Source organism: Arachis hypogaea, chromosome 4 (genome assembly GCF_003086295.3).
Source record: "Arachis hypogaea cultivar Tifrunner chromosome 4, arahy.Tifrunner.gnm2.J5K5, whole genome shotgun sequence".
NCBI lineage: Eukaryota > Viridiplantae > Streptophyta > Magnoliopsida > Fabales > Fabaceae > Arachis > Arachis hypogaea.
In genome coordinates this window covers 9,903,301-9,921,376 of record NC_092039.1, presented here as the reverse complement: position 1 = coordinate 9,921,376, position 18,076 = coordinate 9,903,301, and the positions used below count along the sequence as shown (strand labels likewise).

The 18,076-nt window shown below is 28.5% G+C and overlaps 1 protein-coding gene and 1 long non-coding RNA gene across 2 annotated transcripts; one reads left to right on the top strand and one right to left on the bottom strand.

Moving 5' to 3' along the window:
• Window positions 1-4,253: 4,253 nt before the first annotated feature.
• LOC112794195 (uncharacterized) lies at window positions 4,254-9,818 on the top strand. The gene is made up of 3 exons (XM_025836306.3): window positions 4,254-4,331; window positions 8,927-9,067; window positions 9,543-9,818. The coding sequence occupies exons 1-3, from the start codon at window positions 4,268-4,270 to the stop codon at window positions 9,668-9,670; spliced, it is 333 nt and encodes a 110-aa protein (XP_025692091.1). The 5' UTR covers window positions 4,254-4,267; the 3' UTR covers window positions 9,671-9,818.
• A 3,546-nt stretch (window positions 9,819-13,364) lies between these two features.
• LOC112794194 (uncharacterized) lies at window positions 13,365-14,868 on the bottom strand. Its single transcript, XR_003198754.2, has 3 exons — window positions 14,483-14,868; window positions 13,803-13,873; window positions 13,365-13,730 (listed from the first exon to the last, which is right to left on the bottom strand). It is a non-coding gene; the product is annotated as an uncharacterized lncRNA (long non-coding RNA).
• Between the last annotated feature and the right edge of the window lie 3,208 nt (window positions 14,869-18,076).

The window sequence follows — 18,076 nt, the reverse complement described above, 5'->3', positions numbered from 1 at the left end:
TTCCCTAGGAATGTCTGTTACAAGTCCAAGAATATGGTCTTTTCTATACAAATTGAGAAATTCAATATAAAATTATAAATACAAAATTGATCAATTAATAAAATTAATGAAACCAACTATATTAGAAAACCATCAGAACATAATTACATCATAACTCCATTAGAACACAATTGTTAATTAACAAAGTAACAAACAATTACATTAGAACTCCATCAGAACACAATTACATCAGAACAAATTCAATCACATCAGAACAAATTAATGAAACTAAAGTATCAATTACATCAGAACAAATTCAATCACAAATTCACAATTCCTAAACCAATTATATCAAATTATCAATTATCAAACAATGAAGCAAATGAGAATAAAAACTGAATGAAGCAACTAGGTGAACTAACTATATGAACTATGTGCTAATTATTGATTATTATTCAGTCAGAGAAAAATATAACACTCCAATAGAACTTAAATCTCAATGAACATAATGAATTTGGTTAGTTTAGTTGCTCATAATTTCTTGAACTTAACAAGAAAACTAGCACAATACCACCTAAGACCTAACCAATGCCATGTTACACAAACCATTCCTTTATTCTGAATTCCCATTCGGCCATTCCCCACTCCCAAAGCTTATTTATTCATAATATACATATGTTATAATTAATTAGTTACAGGGTAGACTTGAGAATTATTTGGTATTTACCACTCTTGATAGGTTGATTTGGGTTTCCAATTATGTACCAAGAAGCAAGAGTCTAAGAGTGAACTCCAAGAGGACGACCTAGTAGCGGTGCGGTGCCAGCGGCAACAAAGAAGAGGATCGTAGAATAAAAAAGAAGAACCAAAAGTCCAGGAGAGATTGATGTTTGTTGAAGAAGAAGGTAGAACCGTAGAACCAGACGCTGAATTGCCGAGTGCCGATGGAAGGAACGCAAAAGAGGAACGCAGGTACGCAGCGACAGAACCACACAGATCATAAGCACTGACGCAAAAGAAGGTAGAACTTGAGAACCACCAGATGCGGTGTGGCGGAAATGCAAGGAGAAACTGATGGAGGATGGAGCCACGCGGGAGAATCGCGGTGATACAAGGAGATACTGATGGATTGACGGAGCCACACGGGAGAAATGTTGAATAGTGCAGTGAGTCAACAACGTCAGTGGCACTATGGCAGGGAGCTAGTGACACTGCCACACTGGCGGAGTGGCAGGCTGGCAGTAGTAACTCTGGAGTCTGGAGGTTGGAGGGCGGATGCTAGAGTAGTTAGGGATTTAGGGAGAAAGGAAGAAGAAGAACAGTTAGGGATTTTGGGCTTTAGGCTAGGGCAAAATTAATTATACAGTGGGGGCAATTATGGTATTTTACTAAGAACTACTCCTTATTTTTTGAAATTTCACTGGGGGCAGTTGCACCCCACTAGCTTATGAATAAATCCGTCCTTACTTCCGCCCAAACGCTACCATTTGTGCTTGAATATGAAACAATATTCATTATTCACTATCGAAACCGCTACTAAAAATTTTCAAATCTCTCTCAATATCTCTCAAACCACGTTCGTGTTCTCTTTGAAAACTGCCGCTACTCTAGAATCATGTCAAACTTTCGAAAGGAAGAAGGAAAAACAAACATAAACAAGAATAGAAACTCCGCAAGGTATAAGAAAAACTATTGTTATTATGTTCATTTAATTTTGCGCAAAACTCGCGTTTCTCCTAATTCGATTTAAGGTTTAGTGGATTGAGTTGGTGCGTATCGAATTATTCTAATTTCATTTTTTTCTCCGTAACTAGCGCATACGAATGAAAATGTGTTGTTATTTACTTTATCTGATATATAACTCGGTTCATTGTAGTTGGTGATTTACATTCAATTGATTGTTAAGTGTTCACTTGAGTTCATTTGCATACAAAAATATTTTAGAGTTGGTGATTTACGAATGGAAATATGTTTATTACGTTTTATTCAAACATGAAAGGAGTTTGGTTAATTGGAGTTGGTGATTTAGATTCACTTGATTGTTAAGTGTTCAGTTGAGTTTTTTTTATGCATAAATATTTTTCTTGCTGATTGAATGTTTATCACGTTTTATTCAAACATGAATGGAGTTCAGTTCATTGGAGTTGGTAATTTACATTCACTTGATTGTTAAGTGTTCAGTTGTGTTCTTTTGCATGCAGAAATATTTTTCTTGCTGATTGAATGTTTATCACGTTTTATTCAAATATGAGAGGAGTTCGGTTTATTAGAGTTGGTGATTTACATTCACTTGATTATTAAGTGTTCACTTGAGTTCATTTGGATGCAGAAAATATTTTTCTTGCTGATTGAATGTTTATAACGTTTTATTCAATTACTCCTTGTGCCTGATTTTACTTTTTATATCCTTTTCAGTGATTAATAATATCACAGATGAGGGTTTATGTTGGGGCAGAACCCTTGATGGAGGACGGAGAGGGAGTTAAAGCAGAGTATGTCAGGCTCAACGGTCAATGAACAAAATTAACAAAATAAGAGACCAAGTGATTCAAGCATCTGAAGCCATAAGACTCCCCAAGCCATCTGTTGTCCTCTCAAGCCCTTTTTATAAATTCACATCTGGCAATATAGATAGTGAATAGGTTGTAGTTTCTTTGACTCATTGTAATTAACACTAATTTGTTTAACTTGTTTAAAAAAGCAAACACTTCTTCTTTAATGTATATATGTGAATGTTAATGGAAAATCTAATGTTAATGTATATATCTGTTGGAATTGTCTGGGCTGCTGTTTTGTTCTAAGTTCATAGTGAATAGATTCAGGGTATTTATCAAACATCAAGAGCCCCACAAACACAAATAAACCAAAATTAATACACTAGATGAACTGAAAAAAGTGTATATAGCACTATTGCAGAAAGCTAATTTGAAAAAAAATGTTTTTATTATTATTCAATTTCAAAAACACCTAAACATCAAGAGCCTCTCTCTACTGCATACGATTAATTGATTCTTAATCTTGTCTCCCTTCCAAGTCGTGTACCTTATTTTGGTAGAAAGACCGAAAAGTTTGGAATAATCTTTGTAGAACTTTTCAACTTCTTCTAGTGTCTTGAAAGTCATCCCAACCTTTGAAAAAAATTGTTTATCATCAACACACACGAACTGTAGAATGAACTGAAAATATTATTAATATGAAACCATTGTATAGCACTAAATGAACCAATCATTGTCCATTAAAAATTCGAATTGGAACAGTTGCCTCCAGAATGAACCGAAAATATTATTAATGTGAAACCATTGTATAGCACTAAATGAACCAATCATTATCCATTATATAAATTAAAATTCAGAACACCTGCGTCTAGAATGAACCGAGAAGTACTCTCTAAACGAAACCAATGTACAATGCTAAATGAACCTAACATTGTATATATAAAATCAAATTTGAAAGACCTAGGTCTAGAATTTAGAGATTTCATTCCATTCCATTCAATTCAATTCAATTTAGAACACATGCGTCTAGAATTTAGCAATTGCATTCCATTCAATTCAATTCAAAATTGAATAATCCAAACCTTGTCTGCTTGATTCGATTCAAAAGAATAATCCAAATCGCTCTGATTCAATTGATTTAAAGTTGAATCAGTATTCATTGTTTTGATAGGTTATTGAAATTTGAAAACAAAGAAGATAAATCCTATGCAGATCGAAGAAAAAAACAAAAAAAAATGGAAAAAAGATAAATGCAATGGAGATCGAAAAAGCAAACGAAAAACAACAACAAACAGCAGAGAATAAAATGAACAAGAATGACGAGCAGTAAAAAAGAACAACAAAAATAGAGAAGAAAATTGCAATGCAGATAAAAAAAAGTTTACATTAAGAAAAAATGTTTACGTAATTACGTTAATAGTAGAGGAGGGGGCGCGTGCATTTGAAATAACTCGGGAGGGGGAGTACGTGAATGAAATATTATTTGAATGACTTGGTTAAAGTTATTACATACATGAATATAGAGTATTATTATATAGATATACATCACAATAATTTAAAATTAAATCATGGAGATATTACATTTAAGGATAGCAGTAATGCTATATTTAAATGTCATAAATGAGATTACGTTTTTAATTATTATTAAAATAAATGAGTAATTTTTATATAATAAATATATCATTATAAATATTAATTTAAATAAGATAAATTTAGATTATTATTCTGTGTAGCATTACTCACCTATAAATAATGCACGAACACGCGCACTCAGACAAACTACTAAACAAAACATGGACAGTTCTCTGGCTAAGCTTGGTTTCTTTTTCGTCCTCTTGGCATTTGCTTCATCATTAGGTAATTTGTTCTTCTTCTTTTCTTTTTTTTTTCTTTGAATAACTTCACAGAATTTATTTATATGGAATTAATTAATTAACATTATCCCTAGCTTATGATCGTCATCATCATGTACAGATTTCTTCATTCTTTTATTTCATTCAAATTAACAATCGTCTTTTGAAGAATGAAGACCACGGATGTTTTTGTAGTACGTTGTGGTCTTGATTCACTTAATAAAATGAGAGAAAAGGAGAAATAGATTCTTGACTTTTGATTTGCAGATATTTAAATTATTGAAAATTTGAAAATGCATTTAAGTCTCTGATTTTTTTAAAATTTAGACATATTAATTTTTTATGTTCACTTGAGTTTGTCAAACTTAACAAAAAATTAAACATGTCTCCGTTATACTGACCTGGTTGATACGGATGTACACATGAGAGAGTTTTTAAAATTGAACAAATTAAAATCAAGAATCGATATGTCCAGATTTTGAAGAGGTCAGAAATTTAAACGTATTTTTAAATCCTTAGAGATTTAAATGTTCGCAAACCAAAAAGTTAAGGATCGATTTGTCCTTTTCTCATAAAATAAAGAATAATGTTATCCATCAAAATTTAAAATAAAAGACTAATTTAATTAAATTTAATTAATAAAAAATTTTGGATGTATAATATTATTATAAAATAAATTAGTCATTAATAATCATAATATATATCACAACAAACAATTGTAATTATGAATTTTTTGTCATATTAGCAACAATAAGCCTGTAATTAAATGCCGAATAAAGTTGGTTTTATATTATATGCGAGTATGCAACTTACATTTGGTGGCTAGTGGATCATATGAAAGATGTTTTCCTTACGAAAATGATAGTTGACATACGAACATATGTTAATGTAAAAAAAATTTAATAAAATATGATCACAAATATTTTGTTGAGTTATTATATATTTATATGTGTCGAATATATTTTAAACACAATATTTATTAACATTTGTTTGGTATGTGTTTATTTTATATGTTTAATTATGTTTTAATAAAAAATAAAAAAAATTTACATTCGTTCAACACATATGTATTTATGTCCAATTACATTTTAATAAAAAATTAAAAAATTTATCTAAATATATTTAAACACACTTAAATATTATTATTTATCAGTGTATCTAACTTTATTTTTAATATATTCTTTCAAATGAGTTTAAAAATAGTATATATTATTATTATTTATGAAAATAAAAAATATTAAAAAATTAAAAATTAATTTATATTTTAATATTATTATAATTTATCTAAAAAATATTTTATATTTTATATATATTATGTCTATATGTATTATAAAAATTTAAAATTTGTATATCTATATCTATCGTATTGTATTATGTGTTAATATTCGCATACGTAGATAAAAGATATCAAATTATCTAATAATCATGACACATATTTGTGGGAATAGTCACCATTACATTGTGCTCCCAATAATATTCGCACGTCATAGTAAAAGAAAAACATACAATAGTAATTAGTCATCATTGTTTAATGTTTTATATATATATTGTACAAATTTGTATAACTATTTAGAACGAAAGTACATGGAAAAAATAGAATAAAATTTGATTTACTAGAATATTTTCATCTTATTAAATAATATTATTCATTCACAAAAGAAAAATCAAAATAAAAAAATTATTTAACATAAAATTATTAAATTTTAAAAATAAAAATATTTTATATTTTTTATAATAGTTGCAAAAACTTACATTAAAAACTTAATTATTATTAAAATTCTTTCAAACAAATACATATTCAAAATTAAATTATTTTTATCATATTTTTAAATTTTTTAAAATTTTGTTTATTATTTATATCTTTTAGAACTATTTTTTTATCAATAACATCGCAGTTAAAAATAAAGATTTAAGAATTGCTTCTTAATTATTTTTTTATGTTTGTTTGTTTTTTTACTTAATAGAATAAGATTTTGTTATTATTCTTGTATTTTCTTTTTAAATTTTATATGGTGTATGCTAAACTATTTTTTTTAATTTTTTTTCCAGTTCTAACAATCAAATCTAAAATGAAAGAATGGAAAGAACGATGACGAGCATAAGGCTTAGTTTGGTAAAAAATTTTAAAGAGGTGTTTGTACTTTTTAAAAGTTTAAATTCCTTATGTTGTGTTTGGTAAATAAAAAAGACTATATATTTGTGCTCGTAGCTTTTAAAAGATAATTCGAGTACTTTTAAAAACACTTAAGATAGAGCTTTTCAAAATTAGTTTGTACTTTTCAAAATTTAAAAGTCTAATATAACCTCATATGTTAACTATTTTTTAAATTTAATGCTTACATTTATGTCTATTATAGTATTTTTAAATTTTAAAAGCTATTTTACTAAACGCAATTATTATTGTTTGTGCTTATTGAAAGTTATTTTTAATTGATTTACCAAACATAAATATTACAACTTTTAAAAAGTAAAAGTTTTACCAAACTAACCCTAAATCTAACGACCCGCTATTTTACATAAAATTAAATAGAGAAAAAAAATACTAACCGGATCTCTTAATAAAAAAAATTATTTTTAGCTTTTGATTTTTATTTTTGTAAAATTAGTTAGTCTTTTTATCAATATTTTTTCTCTGTATTAACGAAATAAACTTAAATGACATGTTAAACTGTTGATTTATTCGTTAAGAATCAACTAAAATATATAAAATTTTTTTATTAGGAGTCTTGTTCTCTTTGATGGATAATTATTAGGGCCGTTTAGTTTTTTTAATTATTTTTTTAAAATATATTCACTAAATTTATGTTATAAAATTAAGAAATATTAATAATTTTTAAATTATTTTTATTCATAAAAATTAAATAAATTATATATTAATAATTAATGTATTATATAAATATATTGTAACAAAAAGTCATTGATAAAGTAATTAATTAATCTCACAAAATTAAATATTAAAATCAAAATGAGTATTTTTTTATTGAGAATCTTGTAGTCCTTCAAATAAATTATCAGCACGAACAAATATTCGCTCTAAAATTAATTAACATTAGCCTAATAACCTTTTTTTCGTATATAGATTTTTCGACTTTCATATTTCATTTAAGTTCTCTATTGTTTTGAAGATAGACCAAGGATGTTTTCATAGGTGTCATGTTTGATTCGCTTTTATTTCCATATATGACTTGTTGTCTTGTTTGTTTTAGATAAATGTTATTAAGTTTGAAATTAAACTAAAACGAATAAGTTTCACTATACAAATCCTGGCATATATAGTGGCGCTTTTTCGATTTTGAGGATTTTCACAACCGCAACATATGCTGTTTAGTGGCAATTCTCAAGGCGGTAAGGTCGGCGGTTGACGAGCATGCCATATTGCCACATGCTCCCAAATTCACATTTATTTGTAATTCATCTCTAATAAATATTTGATACTCTTACAGGATTATTATTTTTAATTTATAACTTAAAATAAGAAATATAAAAATAATAAACACGTTAGTATATATATTTAGGATTTATTTGGGTAAATTATAAGAATTTTTTTTTGAATTATTTACTTTAAATTTAAAAAAATAAAAAAATTATGTTTAGATATTTTATGTAAACATATTTTTTATTTATTAATTATATTTTCGTATAATAATATAAAAATATCTTTTTATTTATATTTATTATGTAAATTTTTTTAAAAAAACATCTTTTTATAAAAATATAAATTGTAATTTTTTAAAAAAATCTTTTTTATAATTTTTTTAATACTTTTATTTTTATTATTACAAATTTATCAAACACGCTAAAAAAATTACACCTGTTCTTCTATGGATACCTGGAGGGAGAGTTCGGTCTCTGGGGATCGACGCCGAGTTGTTATCTTCGGTGTCGACTTTTGAACTTTGTGGTAGTCCGAGCTTTACTCCAAAAGGAATGTCTAATCGCGTAGAACTTTGAGCAAGAAACAAGGGGGAGTGTACCTATAAAGACATTCCGAAACTTAAGTCAATATTGAGAATTTAATGTGTCCATAAAGATAGAAGACTATACTTTTTATGGGTGAAGATAAGTCGGTTACGTTTATGTTTTACCGTTTGAATTGAAGAGTAATAATTGGATGATAAAATTTCATAGGACGTTTCTATCCGTTGATATTATTTTGAACTGCCGAGTTATAACGTCAACTTGCCGAATAATAACGTGCATAATGTAAATTTATGATAAATAAGGCCGAGTTATAATAGATAATATCAAGTTATGATGTTGGATTTGTAACGTCCAAATCATGATCAACATCCAAATAATTATTTAGGATCCACAAAAATCACCAGTATTTTAATGAAAACATATAAACAAAATTAACAATAAATAGTGTTCCGAGTACGACTACCCACCTTAGACGGGTGGAAGGTAATTGAGCTTGGAATGATGAGATTGAAGCATATGTGTTTTTTTTAGTGAATATTGTATAAACTTATTTTAATATCTCTTTTTTCTAATTTATATTGAAGCTAAATACTGTTTTCACCATGTATTATTCGGTCACTACTACAGTATTATACAATCCGCTACTACATATAACAAGAAAATGGAATATATTTTCAGGTGCAAAGGCTGAATCAGAACATCCAAACGCAGCAGAAACCAATAAGTTGGATAAACGAGCATGCCTATCTAATGTGGAGTGTGGTAACGGTTTGTGTGTTAACCGTTTCTGTGATTATAGATCTGACTTCAAAGAAAAAGGTTAGTAATAATTAATAACCACCGTTCAATTTCATTAGGCCGTAAGTATTTTGTTCTTGTCTTCCTGAAGCGGTAGAAATTAGTTAACTTCACCTGAAATTAATAGTTGAGAATTTTTAGATAATAATTTAGTCTGTTAAATTATTTAATAATTCTTAGTTATCAATTTTACATAAAATTAATTGAACCTGAATATTTTTCAGTAAATTTTTAAGGAGAGTAATACTGCTAAATTTTAAAGTAGTATGATAAATTTTTATTATTAATATATATTTAAATAGTAAAGACAACAAATAAATAGAAAAATACAAAAAGGAAAAAAATTTGAGAAAAGAGGGCATTGCTGATTCAGTAATTAACCATGTCTAATAGGAACCAAAAACTAAAATAAAAAATTTAAGATATGAGAGGTAATGATTTATTTTAGAAAAAGGGGGCTAATTAAGCATTATGAAAAATGCATATTTTTTTTCAGGGTTGAAGTTTGAAGCTAAAGATCCAAACACAGAAATTGATATAGTTCTTACTTGTGAGAGTGAACGCAATTGCCCTCCTGGTTGCCGTTGCTTTAACGCTCGATGTGAGTGTCATCATGCCAATTGATATGGCCATGTTGTTCTAGTTGCTGGCTTTGCTCTTTTTTTATTAAAAGAGAAAAATCAAATAAAATGTATTAGCCAGTTTTCTGTCTAAGAATTCAGCAAATAATCTATCTTAAATTAAATTAAAAATGATATTCTGTTTAATGTAATTTATATGCTATGTACCCCTCTTTATCTATGAAGGTTGATCAGTATTTTTAAGATAACAACAGTATCATGGTTATAAAATTAGAATAAAGTATATTTTTTGTTTTTAATATTTGTAATTTTTTAAAAATATATCTTAACGTTTAGTTTTATTTAATTTTGTCCATTATTTTTTCCATTCATTCAATTTGTGTCCCTCACATTTTACATGGAGTTAATGCCCATAAATAATTTTGACAAAAATCGAAAACACATTAGGGACAAAATTAAATGCAAGTAAATATTAAAGATATTTAAAAAAAATTACAAATATTAAAGAGAAAAAATATATTTTATCCAAAAAATTAACATAAGATTTTTCATAATACGGAAGAGATATATATGGAAGAAAATTGATTTCTTCTATTTTAATTGCTTCTGTGTGTTTTTTTTTTAATAGAACTATTGGGCTGCTACGTTTTTTCAATAATTTTTATGTTATATGTAGAAATATCTATGCTGTTTTTTATCCAATATTTTTGTGTCATTTTGGAGAGACATTTATGTATGTGTTTTTTTTTTTTTTTAGTTCCAGACTTTTTCTATTTCATTCTCTTTGGGTTTCTATGTTGAGCTGATAAAATTTCTATCATGTTCAAATATGATTATGGCTTGGAAGAGTGATGCAACTAGGGAACGAATAAGGGGTACAAATTAAATATGACATCAATAAAAAAGAAGAGAGCAATGAAAACATATTATATGTGTAAGCTACAATTTGAAATCTATGTAAGTAACAATTTAGGATACGAGTGTGGAGTAGTTTAGAGTAGCATGTATGTATAAGCATAAAGTATGTGGGGATCGCCGGAGTGGAGAAAAGAAAAATAAATAAACGAAGGAAGAGAGAAACTAAAAGAGAGAAGATCTAGAAGAAAACTAGGAAAAAGAGGAAGGTGAAACTTTTAAAAGAATAACAAAAAAAAATGTTAAAAGGTTAGAAAATTTTGGGATTTGTAATAATTAATTAGTTATTATTAGTATTTTTAATGGTGTAGGATTATATTTAATAGTATAAAATTATTCACTTTTCTTTTACTCGTTAAGTACTGGTCAAATTTTAATAAAAATATTATCTCCTAAACTTTCTCAAAGATGTGAGATTATTTAATTTCATTGAATTAGGGATATTTGACTAAGTTATAATCATAATTAAAAGTGGTACGAAATTAAACATTAAATTTTTAAAAAATGAATTTTAGTTCACCTGAATTAGATACATTTGTTCAACTCATTTATAAATTATAATAATGATCAAACTTTACTATAAAATTAGATTTGTAATTCTATTGGAAAAAAGGGTTTAGATCTATTAATATTGAGATTGATTCGATTCAAATTTCTTAAGTCGATAGCAACGAATTTTTTTAAGAATATGTATAAGATTTAAATGGAATTATTTTTAAAATTACTGTTTTGTTGCTTTGTCAATTGTCATTGACACTTTTTTTTATGCGTCTTCTTCTATTATAAATAGAATTATTGATAATTTAGTCAAAATAAATACTTTTTCTATTCCATTGTATTTTTTTAGTATTTTATCGATTTTTAGCAAATTAATGGTGGTTTGATATCTAATAATCTTGAAGTGAAACTCACTCCTCTTTGTGAGTATTAGTTTTATTTACATCAAAATTCATGTCTTTTAAAATGACAAAGAAGAAGGAACTAAGTTTTGCAGAAATTCGAAATGAACAATAAAATTTAAATGACTTGAATAAAAGGAAAATCAAATTATAGAAAGAAAAATTGTTTAGAAAAATAAAGGACAAATTAAAAGGTAAAGATTGAAAAGGGTAAAAGTTGTTGCATTTAAAAGAAAGAAAAAGACATTGTAAAGAAGATAAATTGCATGAAAAGAAAGTTACAGGAAATTTAAATGAAAAGTAAAGATATGGAAGGAATTCTTCAAAGAAAAAGACTTTTGACTGACTTAGAAAGATGTGAATGAGTGTAAGTATTTTCTCCGAAAAGATTCGAACCATTTCTTCATCTGTGTTTTGTCAATTTATAGGTCAATCCGTCCAATTATTTGCTGATACGTCATTCTGACAGTTAACTTTGCTAAATAATTGTTTGTGCATTTTAGAGATTGAAACTTTGCCTTCAATTCAATTTTCTGATCACCATCTTCGGCACTATTTTTCACGTGCATCAATTTGTTCCCACTCTTTGTACAATGTGAATAACTGTCATCAATTATATTCACTTATCACTCTTCTCTGATAAGACTTATCTATACTCTTCGAATCTGCCTCTTTGATTTTCACACTTGAACTAATAGAGAGTATTTAACGGAGTACCTAATTGGCTCCAATTCAAAGTTAATTGTAACATGTATTTTGGAAGTTGATCAAAATATTTTGGCGCTTTCGGAATGATTGAAGTCTAACTTATCGAACATTGGCTTATCAAAAAATTCAATAATATCTTTATCGAAAATATTATTGCAATGAAAGTAGAGCTGACAATAAATAAAATGAAGTAGAGTTTAGATTCTAATTCTATTTATGGAATTAATTTTTTTTAATTTAATCATATCCTATTCACATGTTGAGGATTTTTTTAACTCTAATTTTACTCGTATCCTAAAGTTTTTTATTCGATTCTATCTCATTTTATCTTTAAATAAAATTAACTTTTTTAATCAAACATAATATTTAATCATTCTATATTTATTACCAATAAAATAAAAAATATAAAATAAAATCTATACTAAAATTAAAAATAACAAAATCATAATAAAATCATGTTAAAGAGAGAAAATGTAGGTTCAATTTCATTAATTTTATTATCTGTATAATAATTTTTAATTATATATTATAATATATCAAGGGTGCAAATAGTTGGGACGATTGAATTAAACCTAAAATTTTACTCGACTTTATTTATAGTTGAATACATTCTACTTTTAATTTGTGCTACAAATTGAATTGAATTGAACACTTATAAATAAAGTTAATATTGTCGGTTTCAAAAAATCAAAAATTTTGTGGTGTTGTGTGCATTATATATTAAGAAGCAGCTGTATTATTCATTAAAAAAATCATCAATTGAATTGAGAATGAAAGCGTAAAGATATGTGATAGAAAATATTAGATAAATAAATTATTTTTATAATTAAATTTAATTATAAAAATGATTTAATCATATAATATCATCGAATACAACAAATCGAAAAGTTAAAAAAAAAGGGGAAAAAGGAAAATAAAGAGAGAATGAGATGATCAAGTGAAGAGAAGTCAATGCGAAAAACAGGGAACAGAAAAAGCATCCTTATTTGCAGGGTGTTCGCGATGCGGTTTGGTTCGGTTTTTGAATGAAAAGTCATCCGATTCGATAATTAAACTGCGGTTCGATTTGGTTCGATTTTTTATCGAAATCATTCGAACCAAACCAAACCAATTAAAATCGATTTGGTTTGGTTTGGTTTGTTCGATTTTTCAATCAATTAAAAAAAATTCTACCATACTACTTCATAAAGTCATAACATGATATATTTAGAATCATTTATTTTTTGAAGGAAGAAATTACTTTTAGACAAATTACCAAACATAATCATTATACATCAAAATCAATTTTACAAGAATGCAAACAAAGCTTACCTCTACAATAGGGCCTATTCTAAAAGTTCCCATGACCTTTTCTTTAAACACCAATGTAAGAAGTGGAATGAGTGCAAAAGGAATCTGAATTGACTGAACCACATTGAGCCATTTATTCATAGTATCCAATGAACTTTCTGATGTATTAAAAACTATTGTGGCTATCATTGTTGGAACAATAGCACTAACTTCTAGTAATCAATGACCTTAACCATTTCTTTATATTTAGCTTCAAAAACCCTTCAGTTATGAATTGTCCTGCATATGTTCCTGCAATGGTTTTTCAATTAGAACTTGTAAATACCAGAGTCAATGAACTGAGATTTAGAGTTAAGCACTTACATATTAGTCAGAGTGTCATATTGGCAACAAAATGAGACAACGATCCTAAAAGCTCCATACTTGTCAAATTTCTGAAAACAACAGGAAATCATAAGTAATATCACATTTACGGAGTACAGTTGGAACTGGAAGGACAAAGTATTGTGCCATTACAGCTCAACTCTGTGCTTACAAAGTCACCACTCAAATGCGGGGACCCGTAGAAAAATAAAAACCAGCAAAAACACAACAACAATCAGACTCAAATAAATTAAAAACAAGAGCAACAATCAGCAAAAATAAAAAACAGCAAAAACACAACAACAAATAAATTAAAAACCAGCAACAATATCAGCAACCAGCAACAATACCAACAATAAAGTTATTCAACAAAAGTAATTCAACCAGCGATAAGCAACAATACTCTGATTTCAAATATGCTCCAAATTTAATTCTTCAAATCTGCTTCAAATCTAATTTCAATATTTTCCTATCAAGATCCAGAACCAGTTTATCTGATTTCAAATCTGATTTCATACTAAATCACTTCAAAAGTTTTTTTTATTTTATATTATTCTTCCAAAAAAAACTAATAATAAACAGAAGCCGTTTATATTATTTTTCCAACCATAACAAGCTACCAACAATACAAACAGAAGCACTTTCAGTAGTTCAAAACAGAAATTAGTCAAATTACATACCTGATTCGGTGGCTCCGACTCCATATCTGACTTGAATCAGTGGCTGGGTGGGAGGTGCTAAGTTGTGGGTGGCCAGAAACACGGCTGGGTGGTGGCGTGGTACTGTGCTGGGTGAGTGGGTGGTGCTGTGCTACTGTTGGGTGCGAGGGTGGTACTGGACTGCTCACTGCTGGCTGGGGTTGGGGCTAGGGGGAGAGTTCGGCAGCGCTGCAAGGTGGTGAGAGGAACGGTCTCCCCAGCGCTAGGTGGGTTCGCCGCAGGCCTCGAGAGTGGAGAGAGAGAGAATGTGAGAAGAGAGTGGCTACTGGCTAGGTTTCGTTTGGGGGTGGGTGTTGGGGTAAGGGGGTTAGGTTAGGTCAGGTTCGTTTGGGCCTTTGTGGGGGAGGGGGAGGGGGTGTTGGTTTTTTAGGGTTTTTTTACTAAACCGGTTCAGTTCAGTTCGGTTAGGATTTTCCTGATCAGAACCGAAAACCGAACCGAACCGCAAAAAAAACTGCAAAACACATTTTTTCGGTTTTTTCGATTTTTGATTTTATTCGGTTTTCAATTTTTTCGGTTCGGTTGGTCGGTTTAGTTCGGTCTAAATCGGTTTTGAACACCCCTACTTATTTGCATGCAGGGTTCCGCCTTATTTGCATGCAGGGTTCCGCCCAGGATAAGAAGAAATTAACGTTACATTAATTATCAAAATATTAATGTTACATTAATTATCAAAATATATTCAAAAATGTAGGATAATTTAGGCTAATAAAATAAATAAAATTTAAAATTATATAAATATTTTAAATTAGAATTAGTTATATGTCTTATCTTAAATATTTTTATATGATCAAATTAAATTAATTTAATTTACACTATTTACATATAAATTGAATGAAATTTATTCGATTTATTATGTATATATTGTATTAGTAGTAAATTAAGTCAACTTAAATTAATTTTTTTATTTATTATTGATATAGTGTAAATATACAGTAAATCGAATCAGTTTGATTAAATTAAGTTTATCGTTTATTTATTAACTTTAAAACATAAATGTCAATAAAAAAATATTTTCATTTGATTTACATTTTTATAAATTTAATTTTTTTATGTTAATTCAAATTCTAAAATTTTACATTTTTATAAATTTATGAATTTTAAATGGAATAATAAATGATTTTTAAAAATTTATTAAAAATTTTCTTTTGATTCATTAGCATCTAAAAAAATTATTGTCAAGATTTTTTATTATAAAAAAGTTATTAAAATTGACTTATTGGATATATAGGTCCATAAGTAACTTTTTTTTTTACTTCTAACTTATGAAAAGTTATAGCATTAATGTTTGGTGCAATTTTCAAAATCAAATTATAACTTTTTAAAAAACTATTTAAGTGCTTATGGAGAAGCTAAAAAACAAATGACTTCTCTTATAATAAAAAACTTTTTATCATTCTTCTTTTGAAATCACTACAATAGGACCGGCAAATAGCGGCGGTTAAAACCTCAGATAACGGCAGTTTTTTGACCGCCGCTAAACATACAGCAATAGTTAAGTGACCACTAAAACTAAAGGCGTCGGCAAATCTTTAGCGGCGATTTTTTTCGACCGCCGGAATAACCACTGCCGAACCTCGTTTTACCGGCGGATACGTTTTGCGGCGGTTAGAAACCGCTGCTACTTTCCAGGGTTGGGTTGAGAAATGTTTCCTGGCGGTTAAATAACCGCCGCTATTTAATTTTGTTTAAAAAATTGGATTTTGCAGCATTCAACAATAACCGCCGCTAACAATAACTTTTTTTAAGAAAAAAAATAATTTAATTGAATTTTGTGTTCATATGACAATCAACTTTCATGAAATATTTTAATTTAAAAATGTCTCGTACTAATTGAGCTGATTATGTTTGCAATTACAATTAAAAAAACCATACTTGACATAAAATACAATACTAAGATATCCCAAATGATCCAAATATATGACAAAATAAAATAGTTGATAATAATTCGATCTCAAAGTATACTATTCATAAAGGAAAGAAGAAAAAATTTAATTGTTAAAAGTTCTTATTGTGCTCCATTCCACAAAGACTTCAGCTGTGCATCAATTTCAGGTGGCAAAGTGTCTCCTTCTTGTTGTAACATGTATTTTACCAGATTCACCATGGTCTGTCTCTTTTCCAATTCTTCTGCTGCCTCTGCCTTATATTTTGCTGCTGCTGTCTTTAATTCTATAATCTCTGCCTTTTGTTCTGCTGTGGCTGCCTTCAATTCTGTAATATCCCTCTGATACTCCTCTATTTGCACTCCAGAGTTCGATTGTTGGGTCGTGTTACGAATAAATTCGGTCGAACATGGTCCAAAACCTAACCCCTGAACTCGTCCTGAATGCTCCTTTCCAAGAACTTGCGCAAGCGAATTAGTAAATGAAATCTCCTTCGAGGAATCATCTTGGCTCTCGATATTCGCAATCGCTTCCTACAGACATAAAAAGAGTTTGGTTGTTGTCATGTCGAAGTTTGCAACATGAATAGAGCAAAAATAAATCCTAGCCAACATTTACCCCAACAACACGCGCATCATCATTCATATACGAGCAATCCCTTTTTTTATGAGTCATAATAAACATCTCTCCTCTACCAATGCGCCTTTGCTGTTTTTTCTCCTATAACCACATTAAATATTTACACAATCATACATGTTACAGAATTATATCACAAACCACAAAAACTTGTATGAAAGATAATACACACTTATTTACCTCTTCATCCCTTAGCCTGGCAGTTGTCTTAGAGCCCCCAGTATGTGTATAAAGTTACTTCGATCGATTTAGAGCATTTTGTCTACACTTTTTCTATAAATAAAGACAAAAATACAGTTAATCATGCAAAAGGCTAACAAGAAAGTAATGACCCCTTAATATTATCCCATTTTTTTACGGTTAGAAACTTATTTGACTGATTTTTTGGCCTTTTACAACTATCACTTTCAATCAATCGTTTTATTTAGTTATGCACAATGTTTAAAATTACAATACTAAATGGAGTATGAATCCAATGTTAATTACCTTAGTAGATTCCTTCAAACGATAGTTAACGAACCATCTCCACTATTGTACATTTATTCCTGATGGTTTCTTCTTTAAATTTTCTTCCCAACTCATTTGCTCGTCAAAACACTTATGATATAAGTGATTTCTTGCTTTTTCCAGATTTTTCCTAGTCTTTGAATCATTACCTTTTTTATTTTTCCACGGTCATCCTCCTCATACAGAAAGGTCCGCTAAAAATTTGATAAATAATGCGATTAACGTCAACAAAGGGAAAGTTAAGGAATTTGATCCAATTTTACATAGCATAAAAAGCTATGAAATTTAATATGATACCTTAATTGTGTCGTATGCATGTTCCTTCAGAGCTTTATCCATTGTCTTCTAACTGTCTTCGTTAATGGGAAAATGTTGAAAGTCAGCTCCCAAACTTCTTAGAAACCCACTTAATAATCCTGCTGCCTGACCGATCGCTTGCATCTCTGTATTAAACTCAAGAATGATTTGTCTACCAGGAAGAAGTACTATAGCCTCCCTAACACTCAAATTCATCGTTCTTGTGATG

What these genes read in the sequence shown, in the direction of transcription:
- LOC112794195 (XM_025836306.3), top strand. Translation starts at nt 4,268, where the DNA reads ATGGACAGTTCTCTGGCTAAGCTTGGTTTCTTTTTCGTCCTCTTGGCA. An exon ending in GGCATTTGCTTCATCATTAG is followed by an intron (nt 4,332 to 8,926) that starts GTAATTTGTTCT and finishes ATATATTTTCAG; the next exon opens with GTGCAAAGGCTGAATCAGAA. An exon ending in ATCTGACTTCAAAGAAAAAG is followed by an intron (nt 9,068 to 9,542) that starts GTTAGTAATAAT and finishes ATTTTTTTTCAG; the next exon opens with GGTTGAAGTTTGAAGCTAAA.